This window comes from Saccostrea echinata, unplaced genomic scaffold (genome assembly GCF_033153115.1).
Source record: "Saccostrea echinata isolate AGI-Se365-2 ecotype Australia unplaced genomic scaffold, CSIRO_AGI_Sech_v1 ptg000022l, whole genome shotgun sequence".
In the NCBI taxonomy this organism is placed as follows: domain Eukaryota; kingdom Metazoa; phylum Mollusca; class Bivalvia; order Ostreida; family Ostreidae; genus Saccostrea; species Saccostrea echinata.
In genome coordinates this window covers 8,914,664-8,936,545 of record NW_026889771.1, presented here as the reverse complement: position 1 = coordinate 8,936,545, position 21,882 = coordinate 8,914,664, and the positions used below count along the sequence as shown (strand labels likewise).

The 21,882-nt window shown below is 30.9% G+C and overlaps 2 protein-coding genes across 2 annotated transcripts; both read right to left on the bottom strand.

The window, feature by feature from the left end:
• Window positions 1-10,395: 10,395 nt before the first annotated feature.
• On the bottom strand, window positions 10,396-12,432 carry LOC133190693 (uncharacterized). Its single transcript, XM_061326383.1, has one exon. The coding sequence runs from the start codon at window positions 12,430-12,432 to the stop codon at window positions 10,396-10,398; it is 2,037 nt and encodes a 678-aa protein (XP_061182367.1).
• A 6,446-nt stretch (window positions 12,433-18,878) lies between these two features.
• On the bottom strand, window positions 18,879-21,387 carry LOC133190872 (uncharacterized). Its single transcript, XM_061326555.1, has 2 exons — window positions 21,369-21,387; window positions 18,879-21,069 (listed from the first exon to the last, which is right to left on the bottom strand). The coding sequence occupies exon 2, from the start codon at window positions 21,066-21,068 to the stop codon at window positions 19,029-19,031; it is 2,040 nt and encodes a 679-aa protein (XP_061182539.1). The 5' UTR covers window position 21,069; window positions 21,369-21,387; the 3' UTR covers window positions 18,879-19,028.
• Between the last annotated feature and the right edge of the window lie 495 nt (window positions 21,388-21,882).

Below are 21,882 nucleotides of genomic sequence, written 5' to 3'. Positions count from 1 at the left end.
TTCCCCCTTGGCTTAAACAAATTCTTTTGATGAATTTAAGAAATTGCATGGAATCTTGCATATTTTCTATGCGGACTTCCAGAGACGTATACTCTGTTTACCATGTCAAAGCCTTAAGGGCCTAATGGAGTCGGCAAAACTTTTTCATACCGGTTATGTCTAGTCATTGGGCGCACTTGTTTCATAAGCCGGGTCAAGCCGGTTGATACTTCCGGAAGCGGGCAAGTAACTTGTTTCAAATATTTATAAGCCGCCGGGCGGTTAGAAAGTAGCCCGGATCGCCCGAAAAATTTCGAGCGGCCAGATGAAAAGCAATATGGCGGAAAACGGAGGTAGAAATTTTCTTGGTGGTGAAATATTCGTTTTTTATCATTTGCAGTAGTTTCAATTTTAATAAACATACACTACTGAGGTAATAAGTAACTTTTACGAAATGTTCGTTTATATTTGCACGACCAACACTTCCTTTTTATAATTTTAAAGTCACTTTTCAGTTTTGTTTGTAACGAGGCCCTGTACTACAAATCAACAGATTGTGCATTGAATTGATCTAGAAAATACTAAAATGCAAATATATCCACTAAATCGTTGGCCTCGTCCGTTCAGAGAAAATTATATATTGCAGAAACAGCACCCATAACAGTAGCAGCCATTTTTCGGCTGAATTTTCACTCGTTTCAGCGACACTAACCGGGTCAGTATGTCATGTGATAAAAGTGAACCGGGTCATCGCCCGGATGTCTGAAACAAGTGCGCCCATTTGGAACAGCTTTTGGTCTTTTTAATGAAATGTTTGTGAAGTTCCGAATGTGCTGCTAATGACGTCATAAAGGAATAAAACGTCACAATGGTTATGACGTTTCGTTACATCTCGCATCACAACGCATGCAGCATTTTTATTGAAGATAAATAAGTAAGTGTTTTTCCTTTTGAATGATATTTTATCAAACTATATAATAACATTTATTTGAATTTAGATGACGATTTGGAGTATTTCTTTATCCAAAACTGTGATAAGATCTAATTCATGTATACTCTTTCAGTTGTCAAGAGTTAACTAGAATAACAGAAAAAAGGAAACTTGTATAGAGATGGTGGATCAATAAAGCAAAGACTTCAACATCGTGAAAAAGAGGAAGATAAGTATTCACTCTTTGAAAAGCGATTAAAAGCACTGTTCACATCAAACTGAATTAAAGCATTTCAAATTGCACGAAAAAGAGCTTTGCTATTCATAGCCACTTTTTTATACCCTAGAATTTCTCTATAAACATCATATCATGAAAAGATTTATCAAAATCTTTTTTGCACAACTCGTAATGTAATCTACAAAAACTGACGTAAGTACTAGAAAATGTTTCCTCAACTGTTCAACATGCCAGATCACCAACGCTTTCAATTTTAGATTTTAACTCTTTAACTCACTTTAATGGAAACCGACATTTTTTTTTTTCAATGCCAATACTGGGACTGGAATGTCTTGAGACGAAATTTTACTGAAGAATGTTAAAAAAAACCCAAATAGACGGCAGTGTTTCATGTGAGAACCAGGGCTATAGTAAATTATTTCTCATGAAATAATGTTGCTTGCCTCCTTTCCAACTCATTACTTGCTGACAGATTCCCATTAAATTAAATTTAAAGGTCCGTTTGCGCAGGGCCAGCGTATAATCATCAGGTTTGATGGAACGATGTACTATGGAGATGTGGATGTAGATAACAATCATCATGAATAGTCCTGATTAGGACTGGGTCAATAATCAATATAACGATACGAATCGATATTCAAGAATGTATCGTATCAAAAAAAAAAAATATTTTCAATACGTATCGGCCAGGCAGTTTTTTTATAGTTGGGAATTTCAATCACCAAGGACTATATTTAACTGTTTTTAATTAAAACTGAGTAATCATTTAAACATTAAGGAGGTATCACATCTTAACTAATTAGTACATCACTTATTACATCACTTTACAAAAGTGGTGATCCAAACGATACAAACAATTACAGAGGTCTTAGTGTTACAAGTTGTCTTGGGAAACTCTTTACTGGAATTTTACAACAACGTTTAAATTACTATCTTGAATCTAATAATCTTCTCAGTCCATATCAGTCGGATTTTAGAAAAAAAACCCATAGAACTACGGACAATATCTTTGTTTTAAGAACACTTATATTTAATAGCAAATATACATTTAAAAAGAAAAAGAAACTATTTGCCTGCTTTGTAGACTTTTCCAAAGCCTTCGACACTGTTTGGAAATCTGCACTTTTATATAAAATTAATAAAAAAAAGGCATTGGTGGCAATTTTTTGAAACTTTTATACAATATATATTCAAATACTTATTACTCCTGTAAACCTGTAAAAAGGACAATCAAATGAGTGAAGAATTTTTAGCAAATAGAGGAGTGAAACAAGGTGATAACCTGAGTCCAACACTTTTCAATATTTTTATTGATGATTTTTTAAAATATTTCAATAATACAGCCACAGATCCAGCTCATTTAGATTCATTACCTATTAACCACATGTTTTTTGTTGATGATCTTATTGTTGTATTGGAGACACCTATTGGTTTACAGAAATGTATAGATATTTTAAGTAAATATTGTCATGAATGGAAATTATGTTTGAACATGGAAAAAACAAATGTTATGATTTTTTCTCTAAGTACGAATAATGAAAATGAGTATGGTTTTTACTACAATCATAGCCCTATAGAAATAACAAATCAGTATAAATATTTGGGACTTGTATTTAAATCTGATGGAAAAATAAAATTCTCAGCGGAACAGCTGTCAGAAAGAGCTAGAAAGCCTATTATGCTATAAAAACTAATTTTCCAGCTAATATAAATTTTTCTGTTGAGACAATACTAAAACTTTATAGATCTATGATTACTCCAATCTTAACTTATGGTTCTGAAATTTGGATTGCCGACTACAAGTGTGATTTATTATCCTCAGATCATTTCCCATTTGAAAAAATACAACTCCAGATATTTAAAGACATGCTGGGTGTTCATAGAAAATCATCTAATGTTGCTGTTCTATACGAGTTGGGACAATTCCCACTATTTTATTCATGTTATGAAAATATGTTTAAATTTGATTCAAGATTGAAAAATTTAGAGTCAGAGAATGAGCATCATGACCAATTAGTGGTGTCTGCATTTAAGGAAGATAAAACATTGGGGTCTAGAATATCTTGGAAAAGAAAACTTTTTACTCTACAACAGAAATTGTCTTTATCCTCATTGGACATATCACATAAAATTTTAAGATATAAATTTGAGGAGCACTATAGGAACAAAATCTATGAACAGTTAAGAACATTTCTAAATCAGATTCTGGAAAATCAACTTTTTATAGTAATATAATAAATTTAAATGAATATAAATTACAGAACTACCTACAATTACCATTGAAGAAATCTGAAAGAACAATCCTAACAAAACTAAGAATTAGTGCTCATATACTGCATATTGAAATGGGGAGGCCACTTATTCCTAGAGAAAAACGTGTATGTCATGCTTGTAAACTTTTTATTGAAAATGAAAAACATTTTATACTTTATTGTCCTAGTTATGATCAGTATAGATTACAATATTGTGATATATTTAATGCTCAATGTATGAAAGAAAACCCTATTATTGACATTATCAACCCTTCAAGTATTAAAATTCTTAGAAGAGTACGTAACCTTCTGAAAAAGTGCTTTGATATTAGAAAAAGAAAAAAAACTTCAAAATAACTGATATGCTTACTGGAATAATTTTTTTTTTTATTGATTTTATGTATGTTATTGTTTGTTGTATTCATGACTATATGTGTTGTCATAAATAAATTGAATTAGTACATATGCAAGTTATTTTAAAATGTTGGTTTTACAGATCTTAAAAGTTTGAATTTGAAGTGTATTTTGTAATGACAATGAGACAAGAACTACGAAATGAATTATAAAACACTAAGTTTTAATAAAATTTATGTATTAAATGATATATTAATAAGACTTTTAAGTTAGAATTGTTAAAAATCCAATATATCGCTTTATGAAATATCGATCGCATCGTTCGAAATTTTTTGTTCAATACACAGCCCTAGTCCTGATGCAAAATAGCTGCATACAGTAGACTTTACGACGCGGTCCTGGTGCATTGCATGTTGTATCCAGTAGACATCATGAAAAGTCCTGATGCATATTAATAACTGCATACAGTAGACTTTCTTGACGCGGTCCTGGTGCATAGCATGTTGTATCCAGTAGACAAATTAATTTTTTTTAATCCTGGTGCATTGCATGTTGCAACCAGTAGACATCATGAAAAGTCCTGATGCATATTAATAACTGCATACAGTAGACTTCATGACGCGGTCCTGGTGCATAGCATGTTGTATCCAGTAGACAAATTATTTTTTTTTAATCCTGGTGCATTGCATGTTGCAACCAGTAGACATCATGAAAAGTCCTGATGCATATTAATAACTGCATACAGTGGACTTCATGACGCGGTCCTGGTGCATAGCATGTTGTATCCAGTAGACAAATTAATCTTTTTTAATCCTGGTGCATTGCATGTTGCAACCAGTAGACATCATGAAAAGTCCTGATGCATATTAATAACTGCATACAGTAGACTTCATGACGCGGTCCTGGTGCATAGCATGTTGTATCCAGTAGACAAATTAATTTTTTTTAAATCCTGGTGCATTGCATGTTGCAACCAGTAGACATCATGAAAAGTCCTGATGCATATTAATAACTGCATACAGTAGACTTCATGACGCGGTCCTGGTGCATAGCATGTTGTATCCAGTAGACAAATTAATTTTTTTTAATCCTGGTGCATTGCATGTTGCAACCAGTAGACATCATGAAAAGTCCTGATGCATATTAATAACTGCATACAGTAGACTTCATGACGCGGTCCTGGTGCATAACATGTTGTATCCAGTAGACACAATGTTTTCATCCTGGTGCATTTCATGTTGTAACCAATAAAAATCAGGAAAGGTTTTGATGCAAATATAACTACCTTCAGGAAAGGTTTTGATGCAAATATAACTGCAAACAGTATATATGATTATGTAGTCTGGTACAAAGCATGTTGCATCCAGTAGACATAACGTTTTTATCCTGGTGCATTGCATATGTTACATCCAGTAGAACTCATGAAAATTATTGAAACATAAGATAACTGCATCAGAAGACATCATGATGTGTCCTAGTGCATTGTATTTTGCTTCCAGACTTCCATGGGTTGGGACTTGGTTTTGGGTGGGGGTAAGGGTTAGCTACGGAATAGCATGCTGCCACCACTTGACATAATGAAGCGGTCTTGTAGCATAGAATTAAACTCAGATCTAGTAGTCATATGGAATAGCCGTACAGTAGATAGTATGCATTAGGCTTTTCAATTGGCACTACGGTTTGATTTAAAGAACATTCATTACTGGAAGTTGTTTACAACAGATGCGAGATTACTACATGTGCATTTTGTGAAGCATGTCATTTTTTTGTGTTCCGAAATTACTTCATCACTGTCAGTGGTGACTTTTAGCTTTATAAACGTTCAGAACAAACTGTAAACGAATTTTCACATAGCTACCGAAAATGTGCAATACATCAAGAGCGATTTTTTTAAAATATAAAATTGTACAATGATATCTTTCTCCTTCCTAATTTTAAACATATCAAATTTTATACATGTTCGCTCTTTTTCGTGCTTTAATTTCAATTACTTTAAAAAATTAATCATTGCATTTAATTGTAGATATATTATTGTAAAAAAAAAAAAAAAAAAGAATAATGGATACCTACACAAAAAATGACATCATACTACTTTCTTCTTCATAAAAATTATTACAAAGAGTTAGGAATCTTGAATAATAACAAAACCCCTTTCACATTCACTTGGATCTTATTATTTCAGGTAGAGTGAAGATGTATGTACGGGAGCCCATTTAGGATATTTCAAAAATATTTTTAAATTTGATAGAAGTAATTGTCGAATTTCAGAAAAGGGCTTTAATTCGTTCTTACATTTTTTTTGAATTCGTTATATTGAATTAAATTTGTTATAACATATTTGTTTAATTCGTTATAACAAATTTCAATATTTGTAACAACAGATTATATTCGTCTTTAAAAACGTATTCCAAAAGTTGTTACAGCGAATAAAATTCGTTTTACCGTACTTATGGAAGTGGATGTCTATATTGAAAAGTTAGAAAGTGGAATGCAATTAAACTCGACATAAGGGAGGCAACTTCCATTAAATGTTTTAAAAAAATTTTGTCAAGCAATATTGTAAAACCTCCAAAGTATTTCTCTTTTGGAAAGAGATTTTGGAATATTATTCACACAAGGTTAAGACATAATTGTATTTTAAATTCTGACCTATTTCGCTGTAATTTAATAGACAATCCAAATTGCTCATGTGGACAAATAGAGGATCCCTACCATTTGTTTTTTGTTTGTAGAAAATATGCAACAGCAAGACATTCTCTAATGAGTAATTTATTATCATTCAACAGTTTGTACATTATAGATGTGCATTTGATGTTATGGGGTGTAGATTCATTTTCTGATCAGCAAAATGTAGAAATTTTTAAAGTTATTCATACTTTTTTAAAAGAATGTGGTAGATTTTCTAAAAAATCTTAATTTTTGTATATAGAATTGTATTCTGGTATAAAGAGCTCACAGTCTTTGACACTACTAATTGTTACTGAGAATAATTGTACTTTATTATGGCAATGTTGTAAAATTTTGAATAAGGAGAAGACTATCTAAGTTGTAGAACTTGTGTCTTATCCTTTTGGCTTTGTCAATAAAATATGTTCAATTCAATTCATTGAAAAGTAACTTTCTGAAGACAACACATTCATTTACATGTATTGCCTTAGAAGAAAATTTGTTATAACGAGTTAAAAAATTTGATATATTGAATTCATTTTGTTTTAACGAATTCCACAAGTCTTTATTAATATATGTTTAAATTGTTATCACAGGTTGGATAGAAATATGATATCCAAAACTTGTAAAACTCGGTTAGAACAAATATAACAATTTTGAAATAATAAATTCTGAAATCAATTAAAGGGATCTGGACACAATTGCATATTGCCTTTTTGTTTACAAATTTTAATTTTCTTTTTTTAATCAAAAAATATTTCAGTTTCATGAATTTAACTTACATGAAAATTCTTGAAATTCAATGACAAGGAAATTCTTCGTAACATCATGTCAAACATCTGTATTTGTAAACAGGACACGAACTCTGTTATTATGTTTACCTCATACCGGTTTACTCAGCACACATCACTTAACATTAAAGTCACTAAACGAGCTGACAATACTCGTGAGTTGGATTTGCTTTCTCTCGTTCTACTTTAAATTTTCTGGATTAAAGTTTTGATATTGTTCATTAATACATAACAAATTTCCCACTTTTCTTAAAAATCAAGGATAAAGTTTCCTTCGTGGAAGTGCAAGGATGGGTGTCAATCAAACGTGTCCCGATACTCGTAGTTTTCATAATTTCCAGATAAAAAAAGTTTCTCAACACTTTTATTTTAATTATTATTTTTATTATATTTTGGTGTGAAATGCTCTTGCAACTTGTAAGTTATGATATTATACTGAAAATATTAGAAAGCATTAGCTTCAAATTTGTGTCCAAGCCGCTTTAATTCAAGTTTAATTTAAATAAATTCAGTAAATTGTTATAACAGATTAAATTCATAAAAAAGAATGCAAATAATTGTAATAAAATTAATCAAATTCTAAACTTTAAAATAACGAATTAAATTCCTTTATACAATTGCAAACATTTGTTATATCGAATTAAAAAGTACTTTTTGATTGTCCTAAATGGGTAAAATGTGAAGGACTTTTATTTCCTTGTTTCGATTGACCTTGTGAAAAATGTGGTAAGCAAAATTTTATATGTCTGATGTATTCGAGTATATTGAAAATCCATTAAATAAATGGATAATAACGTTACAGTTCTAAAATATTGTACTGGATGATTGGATGATTAATTTCTTCCTTTTTTGGCATTACATGTACGCGTGAATTTTATTGATTTAAATTTATTGTAGAAAGAAGTGGAGAATCGGTTGGATCATACAGTTTTGTCTTCTATTGATCAAGAATACGGACACTATCACGTTAAAATTGTAAAATGTCGTTTCTTTTATTGTAATTAATCAATCTATTCTTCATTTCCTCTATCTTTGCATATAAGAGATTGAAATATAACACTAATTTAACTGACGTATTTTTGGTTGTTTATTTTTTTACTTGGGGTGGGGGTTATTGTACCATTTGCTTTTTCAGCTGTATATGATTTTGATCTCTCCCTGTTACACATACGATTTCTCCAGGTTGTACGTGATCTCTCCCTGACTATCGAGGGAACCATGAAATACAATGAGAAACAAAACTAACTTATTTAAGGTTTTCTGGGTATACACTTGCAGCAACAAAATATGACAAACAGTATTGAGTAGACAATTTGTTTGAAATCTCCAGAACTTCATCACGATAAAGAATAATGAGTATAATCTATTTAGAGGCGCACGGGCCATGTAAGCCGGAATTCCGGGCCTGCATATAAATTTTGCTCATTACAGAAAAATTATAGAAAATTATTGATAAAATATCACAAAAATGAAAGAAAGAATATTTTTAGCAATATCAATCAATATTTTACCTATATTTTTATTTAGAAATATGAAAAAAATTAGTCAAATTAAATTAGTCATCTTTTTTTTATTCCGAGGACATTTCAGACTTTAAATTCGATATATTCAATACATTTTTCACCATCGATAACAGAAAAACTAACAAACGCTTGAAAGTAACACACGGTGCCGATGATTTGAACATACTTCTTAGGTGTAAATAATTCAAAAAGGATAAGGGAAAAGTTTTGCCTGCTTACTAGTTTCTTCTTAAATTTAACATTAGAAGTTATATTATACAAAATATTTTACAATGTAAGTGCATGTACCTTAATGAATAGATTGGTATAAAACTTTACAAAGTTAATATACAAATTAACATACCGACAATTTGAATTCGAACCTGCAGGTTTCTATTAGTTTATGAATCCCCCCTCCCACAAGCAATTAACTTCTAAAGCAATTTTCCATACCTTGATTCAATAAACGTGTTTCTAACATTTCATTTATTACTCAAGGTAAACATCCTATGCCATCGTATATATTTTTTTTAGATGTGTTACCAAACAGGCTATTGAAGTTAATTTCAAGCAAGAACAAGAAATTAAAACAGACATGCGTACACGCGTCCTCTTTGTCGTGTTTCCTTTACAATAAAGAAAATACATGGCTATATCTAAGATCTCAAGAAAAAAACCTCCATCTATGTCTCTGATTTATAAGTTATTTTCGTGTCTATGTATAAAGAGAAATTAGGCTGGTACAAATTTATAAATTTAATCAATTTCTGTACCTTACAAAAGTGTGTTTATGTGAAAAGAAATGTTTGGACCTTGACCTCCAAACGAATGACCTTGGATCTTTAAAGTATCTTCCTGCTGGTGTTCACTTATAGTTATACAGACAGTTGAACATGGTGATTATAGCATATACGATTTCTCAACTTCATACGACGAGGATACGGAAGTGACTTAATTGATCATTGATTCTGAATCGAATTGTATCTTTTTTGCCTAGACAATTCAGTGTGAAAATGAAGGCCCATAACAATTTTTATAAAGAAGTCAGTCAACATTAATGATAGATTGTATTTGCTGACAGGGCATAATGTCCTTCCCCCTACTTATTTGAATTTAGTTTTTTAAAAATCAGACTTCTGATCTCGCCCTTAAAGGTTGCAACCACTGCTACCACCAGAAATTTTTATTTCATTTTCTTTTAAATACGACAAACTCATTTTTATTTAAGATTTATTAATTCATTCACAATAATGGAATAATCTCAACGTTTAAAAAGCAACACAATTCAAAGCTGTATACCAGTTGGTGATACTGACATAGCAATTACACCTATATTTTGAGCTGGCTAAATCAATCAAATAACTATAATTTCCATTGATACCCTTATTTAGATTTAAGTATGAAAATAAATGATTACTCTGAATATTAATTATATCAACTGAACAACGAAGATAATTTTGACTACATACTTCATATGTCCCAGATTTTTAAAAAATTTTCAAACTTTGAGGACCTAGAATGTCTTTATTACAGAGAGCTATATATATATATATATATATATATATATATATATATATATATATATATATATATATATATATATATATATATATATATATATATATATATATATATATATGTGTGTGTGTGTGTGTGTGTGTGTGTGTGTGTGTGTGTGTGTTTACAGAATGTTCCCTTGAAGTTGCCCTTCAACAATTCTTAGTCTAGCTTCTGTAGCTTTCTGTATTTGGTTGTATGGCTCCTGTTTCAGTGACTCTTGATAAGACTGTAAAGCCCCGTGTAAGTCCCCACCAACGTGCTGACAGATTCCCAGTATCTGCCAGGCTAGATCTCTGTGATCTGTAGGTACGTATCTCCCATCATCACATAATAACAGTGTTTTTAAGTCTGACAGTGACTGTTGATATTGAGATCGATTCCCTAGTCTGTAATAAGATAACACGGACAACCATTCTAGTGTAAGAAATGGAGATATAAATAGAGTGTACTCTCCATTCTTCTTGGCTTCTTGTTGTTCTAATATTAATTCTTGAATATATACGACACCCTCATCAAGTTTTAGGTCATTGGCCCATGCCATTTTCATCCGTCCAGACAGAGACAGTCTACATACAGATTTATATCTCTGTACGCGTAGAAAACGATACAAGATGAAAGGCTGTGAAAGTCTTTCTCTAATGAAATGAATTAACCTAATCGTTCCATGATATCTACCAATTCTATAGTAATACAAAGCTAAATACAGTAAATCAGACACACAGCCTATACTTCCTGCCACTTTCAGTATGTTACAAAAAGTTCTTTCTAAAGCAAACTTCTCTTTCTGAGTCCTGCAGAAAGAACTATGCGCCGCAATGAACACCATGTCAATAAGAGTTTGAGCTGTACAATATTGTAATGTTAATGTTTGGCATGGCGAAAATAAAAATTGAAATAATCTTTCTATCGATTTCAATAGTGTAAATTTTTTTTGATGAGTCATATTTGAAAACGAAAGAGAAAATATTTCACTCTTGCAATGATAATCTATTTCTACATCAGATTTTACATGTCCCTCGAGAAAATGCACCGCAAATGACGAAGTTCCTAAAGCTGGTTCCAGGATTGATCTGAGAGTCGGACTAAGAAGAAGACAGGACACGCCCATTCTGTAATACTGATTAAGTTGTTCGAATAAAAAACCAGACCCAATTGCTTTGTTTAAAAACATGTTATTTTGAGGAATAAAAAAATTGGGAAACACGCCACGGTAAACACAATGAATGAGATATTTGAAACATTTCCAGAAACAATTCAGTAAATTGTTTGGGCACCATTGAATAGTTTCCAACTGTATTATCCAAAACATTGTGGTTTTGATGTGATAAGAACAAAGTAATGGTTCGTCAATACTGTCATTGATTACTTCCTTTAGAAATATTTTCAGAAGTCCGTAACACAAGAATTGGGTATGGTTCATGGTACACACTAATTTTTGTTCGGCTTGAGAAAATGATAATCTCCACTCTAATTCATAAAAGGGAGATAAAATATTATTCCCAATAGGAACACAATGATAGCCGTTCTTCAGAATTTCATTTAACACATATGCAGGAGGCCAGATGTAATTAAGAGATCGTTCAATCCAATTACTTGTTATTTTTGTCCAGTGTATACTTTTAAGACAAAAAGCAAGATCAATTTCAATATTTCTATGGTAAGCAGTTGAACAAGGACCATGACTGTCGACAGTGTGATATACTTTGTTTTCCCTAGTGATTTGCAAATAGTTTTCTCTCCATAACAAATTTGAAAGATAACCTATTCCCTTCAAGGAAACAAGTGCTGATGTGATAAATGTATCCTTTGGCTGTGTTAGAAGTTGTAAAATGACAAATCCGGGGGGTGTATCTGTGTTCTCCTCCATCAGGATAATGGTATGTTTTGATGTATCGTAAATGCTGAACTGAGAAACTTTGCTTATCATTTTATGGCCATGATTCCAAATCATCACGTCCATATCAGAGGAGTCAAACCTGAAACCCTCCCTATGACTACCAGTAAACATACACATATCTCCAGTATATGTTTGTAGAGGTTTCTCTATCATCTCCCACATGTCCATCACGTCCCTTCTGATGGCCACTTCTGTTGGTCTCCCTATCTTACGACACATTCCTACGTACATGACTTCTGATATACGAGGAATGTGATCCATTCTAATGCTCAAAAATAAGAATAAATATATAAGGCCATTAAACATTTCCTAGGAATCAAAGAAGTTATTAAATACACCCTGACATGAATTACGAGAATTATAAATACTATTAGTATCTTTTTGAATGTTGTGTAGATTTAAATATATCTTTGATGACATTATTATTTTGTTTCCAAAGTTGTTTTTATTTAAATATGCAAAGTTGTTAAACCATTTACAATTCAAATATGTATGTAAATAATTTTGCAGATATAACTGTTTAATTTTACAGTCATCAAATGCTAATTACATAAAACTTACCTGATTTCCGTGATGTGTCTAAAAACGTATGAAAATCCCTGTAAGTTAAAATTAGAATAAAAGGAAATACCCATAAGATCTACTTTCTCTTTGATCATCCTATATGCTTGAGTTCTCCCATGAAAAACCGAAACCCCTCATCTTGCAAAATAGTCTATATACACATGTATATATATTTTTCATTTGGAAGATATTCGATATGTATACCAAAGATACCAAGGATTTGTCATTTTAGTAAAGATGTAGAAAATGAATTACATTTCATCTATGATTGTTTCATTCAAAAAGATATGAAAAATTATCCAGACATTTGAAATATTTGTAACAAATTTAAATTTTGTAAAAAAAAAAAAAAAAAAAAAAAAAAAAAAAAAAAAAAAAAAAAAAAACAAAGCATAGTAAAGATTCATATTTTTAACCATAACTGTCTTTTTCATGAAAGAAAATAAAGTTAATATTTGCTTTAAACTTTGCTTTAATAGTAAAATACAAGCTGTACAATTGCCACAGCTTTATATATATATATATATATATATATATATATATATATATATATATATATATATATATATATATATATATATATATATATATGTAAACATGGTTAGATAAAATAGTTATATAAAACATATCAGTACGATTTTGCACATATATTGTTAATGCACCATCCATTTAATTGATTGTACATTTCTTTGTTTTCTCCTTATGTATGTCAGCATGTTTGGTGAAAGCAAAAAAAAAAAAAAAAAAAAAAAAAAAAAAAAAAAATTCATTTGTAGGATCAGTAAGTCAGTATTAACAACGGCCAAATTTGGTTTATGTTGCTAATTATTGTGGCCTGAGAGTACACCCCTGCAAATCATTCTGAAGAACAGCTATCATTGTGTTGCTATCGGGAATAATATACTATATGGAAAACGAGAAACAAAATTAAATATGAAAATGTAAAAGTAAATAATTTAAGTATCAATGCTTCCTCTAAAATTGAAATCAAATCCAATTTACTCGTACAATTCCAAATTGCCAATTCAAGGGAGAAAATAAAATAGATATTTAACAAAAACTTTTTAAACGAACAATTAAGTTTGTCGAAAATATCTTTTATAGCAAATGTTGAATTCTTATTTGCATGTATTTAGCTTAAGATTTAGTTTGAAGTCTACAATTGGACCACTAAATGTGTAATATAAGATATTGACACTCACTTTAAGTTGCTGTTATGAATACATTTTTTCATTTATTTTTTTTTTATCTATCTTCCCCTATTTTTTGTTGTTTTTTTTAATATATACGAATGTGAAATATAGAAACCTAGGAGATATTTACATAGGAATAATACCAGCCTGCAAGATTTTTTTAAAAATTTTTTTTCTTTTGTTATTGCTTGTTTCTCATGTATAAGATTTTTATAGATGTTTGGAAATTATAAATGATATCATTTTTCTTGATTAACATGTTTGTATGAAATGATGGTAGTGTAAAAGATTCTTTGTAAATGATGTCGGATATACAATGTGTAAAATTATTATAACTAAAAAAATTATTGAACTCTGCATAAATTTGAATATATTGTATAATATTTATTTAACAAAAACTTCAATCTAAAAAGAGAATAATTTGTTGGGATAATTCTGTGATATATTTGAAATTGAAGTCAGTGAAATTTAGATTCATGAGTTATTTTGAAGGGAAGTTCAAATTTTTCATTCCAATCTGCTTCACTAAAGAAAATATTGTTTTCCTCCCATTTTAAAAGAGAACTAGTTGGCTCTTTCTTTTTATTGATAAATATCTTGTACATATCCTTACACCCATTATCATTTCTATAGATTATAAAAATAAAGATTGGAATATTTGGTCCAATAATCTTTAATCTTTTAATTTCCTCTATTCTTGCATACATAAGTCTTCTTAATATAGCTCTCTTCAGATTATAATATTCAACAAAATTTGTTTTCATTTTTGAATTCACTATGGTATCAAAACTTAAAAATTACCATCATTATCAAAAAAGTCATTTAAAAAGACAAAGGCTTAATCAAAATAGTTTTTTTTTCCAGAAAAAAGATTCTTTGTTAATAATAAGGTTATTCCATATATGTTCTGATAGCACCTTCCTGTTTTCTTTGTATACTAGTATATATATATATATATATATATATATATATATATATATATATATATATATATATATATATATATATATATATATATATATATATATATATATATATATATATATATATATATATATATATATATATATATATATCTTACCCGGGAATTAAGGCTCTCTTTCCTAAAATCATTGATTGGTTTCTTTGTTAAATTAAGAATGTAATCCGAGCTTCCTATCTATAGGGCTTCTTATGTCTGTTTATAGTTCAACTTTAAACAGCTTTACCCAGTTTGCATCTGACTGAATAAGTCTTCTAACTCAACATGATTTAAGAGCAGAAATGAATTCTGTGTAATCTATCATTTTCAATCCTCCATATCTATAGTCCAGAATTATAACATTTTTCTTTATCTTACGTATTTTACCATTCCATAGAAAGTGAAACAACTCTGTCTCAAACATTTTTAGAAATTCCGATTTAAGGTTTAGTAGGGTGAGAATCAAATGATTTAGTTAAGGTATGATTAAAGTTCTAATTTTATTGTTTATAAAGATCACAGTAAAGTACATGTAACTGTGTTCTGAGATGCAAAACACCATGAAAAGTTAATAAGGAAATGATTTTTTTTTTCTTTACATAGAAATATTTTTAAAATAAAACATTCAATTTAACCCACTGGGGAGTGTTATTGCAACCCAACTATAGAGAATATTTTCTTGACTTATAAGTTTATCTTTTTTTCCTCTAATAAATCTGTATTTTGTTTGAGTGGGACAACTTTATTACAATTCCTTCTAATACATATTTTTTGTCTTTTATTATAAGATATATTTTCGGTGAACAATGCTAGATAACATACAATTATTCTGTCTAAGAAATTAATATGTATGCATGTAGATTAAATAATAAATATTTATTTTTAATCGTGTGGTAAGGTTGCTGCTAATATTTCATATGCTTGACATATATATTGAACAAACATTGACTAAATGTTTAAGAAACGTTGCAAATTTACATTGTTTATTCTACTAGATAATTGATTGATTCATTATATTTGTATGCATGTACTTTTTTTTTTTGAAAGTGGAGAAATGAATCATTTGGATCATTCAGTTTTGTCTTCAATGCATATATTATGTAATAAATGTAAAAAGAATATAGACTATAACATGTTGTTATATTTCATTACATCTTCTTTGCTTATAAGAATTAAAATATATCACCATTTACGTGATTTTATTTGTTGGTTTCTAATGTATTGTATATTTTGCTTGTTCCACTGTAAGTGAAATTCTCTACACTCGTAGTTTTTTGAAATAGGGAAGATTGATTGATTGATTGTATGTTGTTTTACGTCCCATTCGGGAATTATTCACTCATATAGAGACGTCACCATATACCGGTGAAGGGTTTCAAATTGTGACCTATACTCGGCACTCAGGGCCATTTATCGTGCCAACGCCTACCGTGACACGAGGCCTCGGTTTTTAAGGTCTTATCCGAAGGACCCGCAATTTTTACTTCAAAGTGCCGAGCGCATGGCGAAGGAACAGCTGCTATCCATTTTTTATAGACTTAGGTCAGTCGCGGCCTAGATTCGAACTCACGACCTCCTCATCACGAAGTGAGCGCTCTTGTAGTGAACGGTGAAAGAGGGAGGACGGAATGTTATTGACAACTTACCTATCAAATCTTTGATAAAAATCCTATTTCCTTAGGAGAGGGGGAATCTTGCTTTTTTTCGACAAGATTTATTTCAATAAACTAACAAGAGAGGATTTGACTATGCAATCAGAAAAGTGGAGAGGGGGCAACCGATCTTTAAATGATCATTCTCATACTAAATTGACAGTAAAACATTAAAGGGTTTTTATCACGTATCTAATTTTTTTAAAAACGAAACACTATTATATTCTTGAAACACATAATTATCGTTTAATTATGAAATAAATATGAAAACAGTCATAATTAGGCGAGAAAACGCCCGTAATACAGTTCTCGAGGTAAAAATCTTCACTAATTACATAGGGGTCACATGGTACTAAAACGTCATAGGTGTCAATGGTCAATTAGAACTCGTAAATCTTATCGTAGGAAAAATGTATCAAATAGATTTTGATGTTGAATAATATACACTACACAATAAGGTCGGTGGAAATTTTGACTTCGACGATATTCTTTTAATTATAGACGTCAATCTTTTATATATAAACGTCTAGCAGAGAGAAATAACCAAGAAAATATTCCGACAATAGGAGAGGACACCGAAGACGAAGCCGTTGACAACTCGGGACTTCCAACTAAATAGAACGAATAACTAAAGTTGGACTTTGTAAAAATCCATAGATATAAGAATTTTAAATTCAACTTCTTCAATATTTTATTGAACTGTATGTAAATATTCTATTTGTTCCAGTGAATATCATAATACTAGAATTGATCTTTCTTCAACACTGTTCGATGGCGCCGTACGCCATGACGAAGTTCACAACATTCCTACTAGCATGTACTAGATTCTGAGCGACTTTAAAAATGCGTGTTGGGTATTTTTTCCGTTTTAAAAAGGTACAATGTCTTTAAAATATTTTATAGTACAGAAAAAAATCCTGATCGGGCATAAAGAATTGTTCTGAATGGAGACAAAGCCCTCGCGTTTGCCGAAAAAAGGACCCCCTTTCACTTCTCGACTAAGTCCAGGAAATGCGGAAGAAAAGTCTTCCTAAAACCTTTCTGGAGCTCATTTGTGCATCCTAAAGCCACAAATTATACCTTACTAGCTGTCAATTATCCAATTATCACTTATTTATTTACTAACAGGTTTAATAGACACAACGAATGAGCCGTTTTGTATGCACAAGAAGTACTTTGCTTGACTAGGATTGACACCTATGACGTCAGAGCAATGGCGCATACCATCGGCGATCAAAATATGCATGTTGAGAAATTCAAACTTTGAATCGCTGAAACATCAGCAATATTTATTTTCTAGCAAAGATTTTTAAATATATGATATTATTAACATGTAAACTTTGTCATATCAAAAAAATTTAAGACGTGATAAAAACACTTTAAGGAAAGCAGAAGGTAGGTGGCAGCCCCCCTCCCGTCCCCGGCCCGATACTACGTGCCTGCTGTCCATGGCTAAAGGGTAGAGTGAACACCAAGTTCCAAAAAATAAAGAAATAAATAAAAAAAAAATTAAAATAAAACTCACTCATTTAAGGTTTTGGTGTATACCAATAATAACAAAATATGACATACCTTAGGGAAGTTTTGGTCTTCAGAGAACTTCAATATATAACCTGTGTTTTGGCAGTTTACGCTTTATATTAATAAAAATGCACAAGCTGTTCCAACCCAGTTTATTTCTGTATAACGTGGGAAGCTATTGAATTAATTCCTTGCAATTTAATTTTCCACCATTAAGTGCAGAAAATAAACCAATTTCTCCTTCAAAAATACCTTCGTATTGAACATTTTTTTAACATTAGGACAAGCTGATTGATACGTTTTTGACATATAATTCATTGTGACTGAAGAAGGCAACACTGATTATACGATATAAATTAATTTTTATCCAATCAATATTTCTTTTGTTTATGTTTAACAGAAACAATTCAATTACCAATTATTGCAATTTTATTGTTAAATATGCACTTATTTAAAATTACCGATACATGTATCGGACAACAATAAAATTTTAAATACCTTTAACCCCTTCCTCTAACTATTTAAATTTGTATATTTTTTCAATCAGATATTAATCTTTTGATCATGTCCTTAAAGGTTTCACCTCATGGAGGAGAAGCTGCTATCACTAAGAAAAATTTGTTTAAATTTTTTTTGAATATGATAAACTACTTTAAATTTGTAATTAATTGATTTATTCACAATGATGAAATAGTCTCAAAGTTAACAAACCAACACAATTTAAATCTGTATGCAGGGTGTTTATAATGACATAGCCATTAACATATTTTGACCGGACTAAAACATTCAAATAATTATGCTTGCATAGAAAATAAATGATTACACTGAATAAATTTTTGAATAAAATTGCTGAATGTCCAATATGTCACAGATTTTTTTTTGAAATATCTTTTTCTATAGTTTAAGTGCACCACCTCTTGAGGTCCTATATGCCTTTACGACAGAGAACTGTATAAATATGTCCGATTACAGAATGTGTCTGTGAAGTTGCATTTCAGTATATTTTATTCTAGCTTCTGTAGCTTCCTGTATTCGGTGGCATGGCTCCTTTTTTAATGACTCTTGATAAGACTGTAATGCCCCAAGTAAGTCCCCCACAAGGTGCTGACAGATTCCCAGTATCTGCCAGGCTAGATCTCTGTGATCTGTAGGTATATGTCTCCCGTCATCATACAACAGCAGTGTTTTTAAGTCCGACAGTGACTGTTGACATTGAGGCCGATTCCCAAGTCTGTAGTAAGATAACACGGACAACCATTCTAGTGTAAGAAATGGAGATATAAATAGAGAGAGCTCTCCACTGTTCTTGGCTTCTTGTTGTTCTAATAATAATTCTGGAATATATAGAACACCCACATTAAGGACTAGGTCCTTTGCCCTTGCCATTTTCATTCGTCCAGACGGAGACAGTCTACATACAGATTTATATCTCTGTTCGTCTCGAAGATTATAGAAGATGAAAGGCTGTGAAAGTCTTTTTCTAATGAAATGAATTAACCTAATCGTTCCATGATATCTACCAATTCTATAGTAATACAAAGCTAAATACAGTAAATCAGAATCACAACCTATACTTCCTGCCAGTTTCAGTATGTTACAAAAAGTTCTTTCTAAAGCAAACATCTCTTTATGAGTATTGCAGAAAGAACTGTGTGCCGCAATGAACACCATGTCAATAAGAATTTGAGCTGTACAACATTGTAATGTTAGTGTTTGGCATGGCGAAAATAAAAATTGCAATAATCTTTCTATCGATTTCAATTGTGTAAACATTTCTTGATAAGTCATGTTTGAAAACGAAAGAGAAAATATTTCAAACCTGCAATGATAATCTATTTCTACATCAGATTTTACATGTCCCTCGAGAAAATGCACAGCAAATGACGGAGTTCTTAGAGCTGGTTCCAGGATTGATCTGAGAGTCGGACTAAGAAGAAGACAAGACACTCCCATTCTGTAATACTGATTAAGTTGTTCGAATAGAAAACCACGAGCAGATCCAATTATTTTGTTTAAAAACATGTTATTTTGAGGAATAAAAAAATTGGGAAACACGCCACGGTAAACACAATGAACGAGATATTTGAAACATTTCCAGAAACAATTCAGTAAATTGTTTGGGCACCATTGAATAGTTTCCAACTGTATTATCCAAAACATTGTGGTTTTGATGTGATAAGAACAAAGTAATGGTTCGTCAATACTGTCCTTGATTACTTCCTTTAGAAATATTTTCAGAAGTCCGTAACACAAGAATTGGGTATGGTTCATGGTACACACTAATTTTTGTTCGGCTTGAGAAAATGATAATCTCCACTCTAATTCATAAAAGGGAGATAAAATATTATTCCCAATAGGAACACAATGATAGCCGTTCTTCAGAATTTCATTTAACACAAATGCAGGAGGCCAGTTGTAATTAAGAGATCGTTCAATCCAAGTACTTGTTATTTTTGTCCAGTGTATACTTTTAAGACAAAAAGCAAGATCAATTTCAATATTTCCATGGCAACCAGTTGAACAAGGACCATGACTTTCGACAGTGTGATATCCCTTGTATTCCCTAATGATTTGCAAATTGTTTTCCCTCCATAACAAATTTGAAAGATAACCTATTCCCTTCAAGGAAACAAGTGCTGATGTGATATATGTATCCTTTGGCTGTGTTAGAAGTTGTAAAATGACAAATCCAGGGGGTGTATCAGTGTCCTCCATCAGGATAATGGTATGTTTTGATGTATCGTAAATGCTGAACTGAGAAACTTTGCTTATCATTTTATGGCTATGATTCCAAAACATCACGTCCATATCAGAGGAGTCAAACCTGAAACCCTCCCTATAACTACCAGTAAACATATATGTAGTTCCAGTATATATTTGTTTATTTTTTTCTATCATCTCCCACATGTCCATCACGTCCCTTCTGATGGCCACTTCTGTTGGTGTCCCTATCTTACGACACAGACCCACGTACAGGACCTCAGATAGACGAGGAATGTGATCCATTCTAATGCTCAAAAATAAGAATAAATAGGTAAGGACATTAAACACTTCCTAGGAATCAGAGAAGTTATTAAATACACCCTGACATGAATTATGAGAATTATAAATACTATTAGTATCTCTTTGAATGTTGTGTAGATTTAAATATATCTTTGGTGACATTATTATTTTGTTTCCAAAGTTGTTTTTATTTAAATATGCAAAGTTGTTAAACCATTTACAATTCAAATATGTATGTAAATAATTTTGCAGATATAACTGTTTAATTTTACAGTCATCAAATGCTATTTACATAAAACTTACCTGATTTCCGTGATGTGTCTAAAAAACGTATGAAAATCCCCATAAGTTAAAATTAGAATAAAAGGAAATACCCATAAGATCTACTTTCTCTTTGATCGTCCTATATGCTTGAGTTCTCCCATGAAAAACCGAAACCCCTTATCTTGCAAAATAGTCTATTTATAATTTTTTTGTCATTTGGAAGATATTCGAAACTTTGTATACCAAAGATTTGCCATTTTAGCAAAGATGAGAAAATGAATTACATTTCATCTATGATTATTCCATTTAAAAAGAAATGAGAGATTTGAAATAGTTGTATCAATTTAAAAAAAAAAAAAAAGCATTGTAAAGAATTATATTTTTAACCCTAACTGCCATTTCCATGAAAGAAAATAAAGTTAATATTTGCTTTAAACTGTGCTTTAATAGTAAAATACTTACCCGCGTGGCGCAGTGGTTAGAGCGTCTGCTCTATACTCGCGAAGTAAGGAGTTGATCCTTACGTCGCGGATTCGAATTCCACTGTGGGACG

Bases quoted from the DNA above. Each gene is read 5' to 3' on its own strand.
- LOC133190693 (XM_061326383.1), bottom strand. From the start codon at position 12,432: ATGGATCACATTCCTCGTATATCAGAAGTCATGTACGTAGGAATGTGT.
- LOC133190872 (XM_061326555.1), bottom strand. From the start codon at position 21,068: ATGGATCACATTCCTCGTCTATCTGAGGTCCTGTACGTGGGTCTGTGT.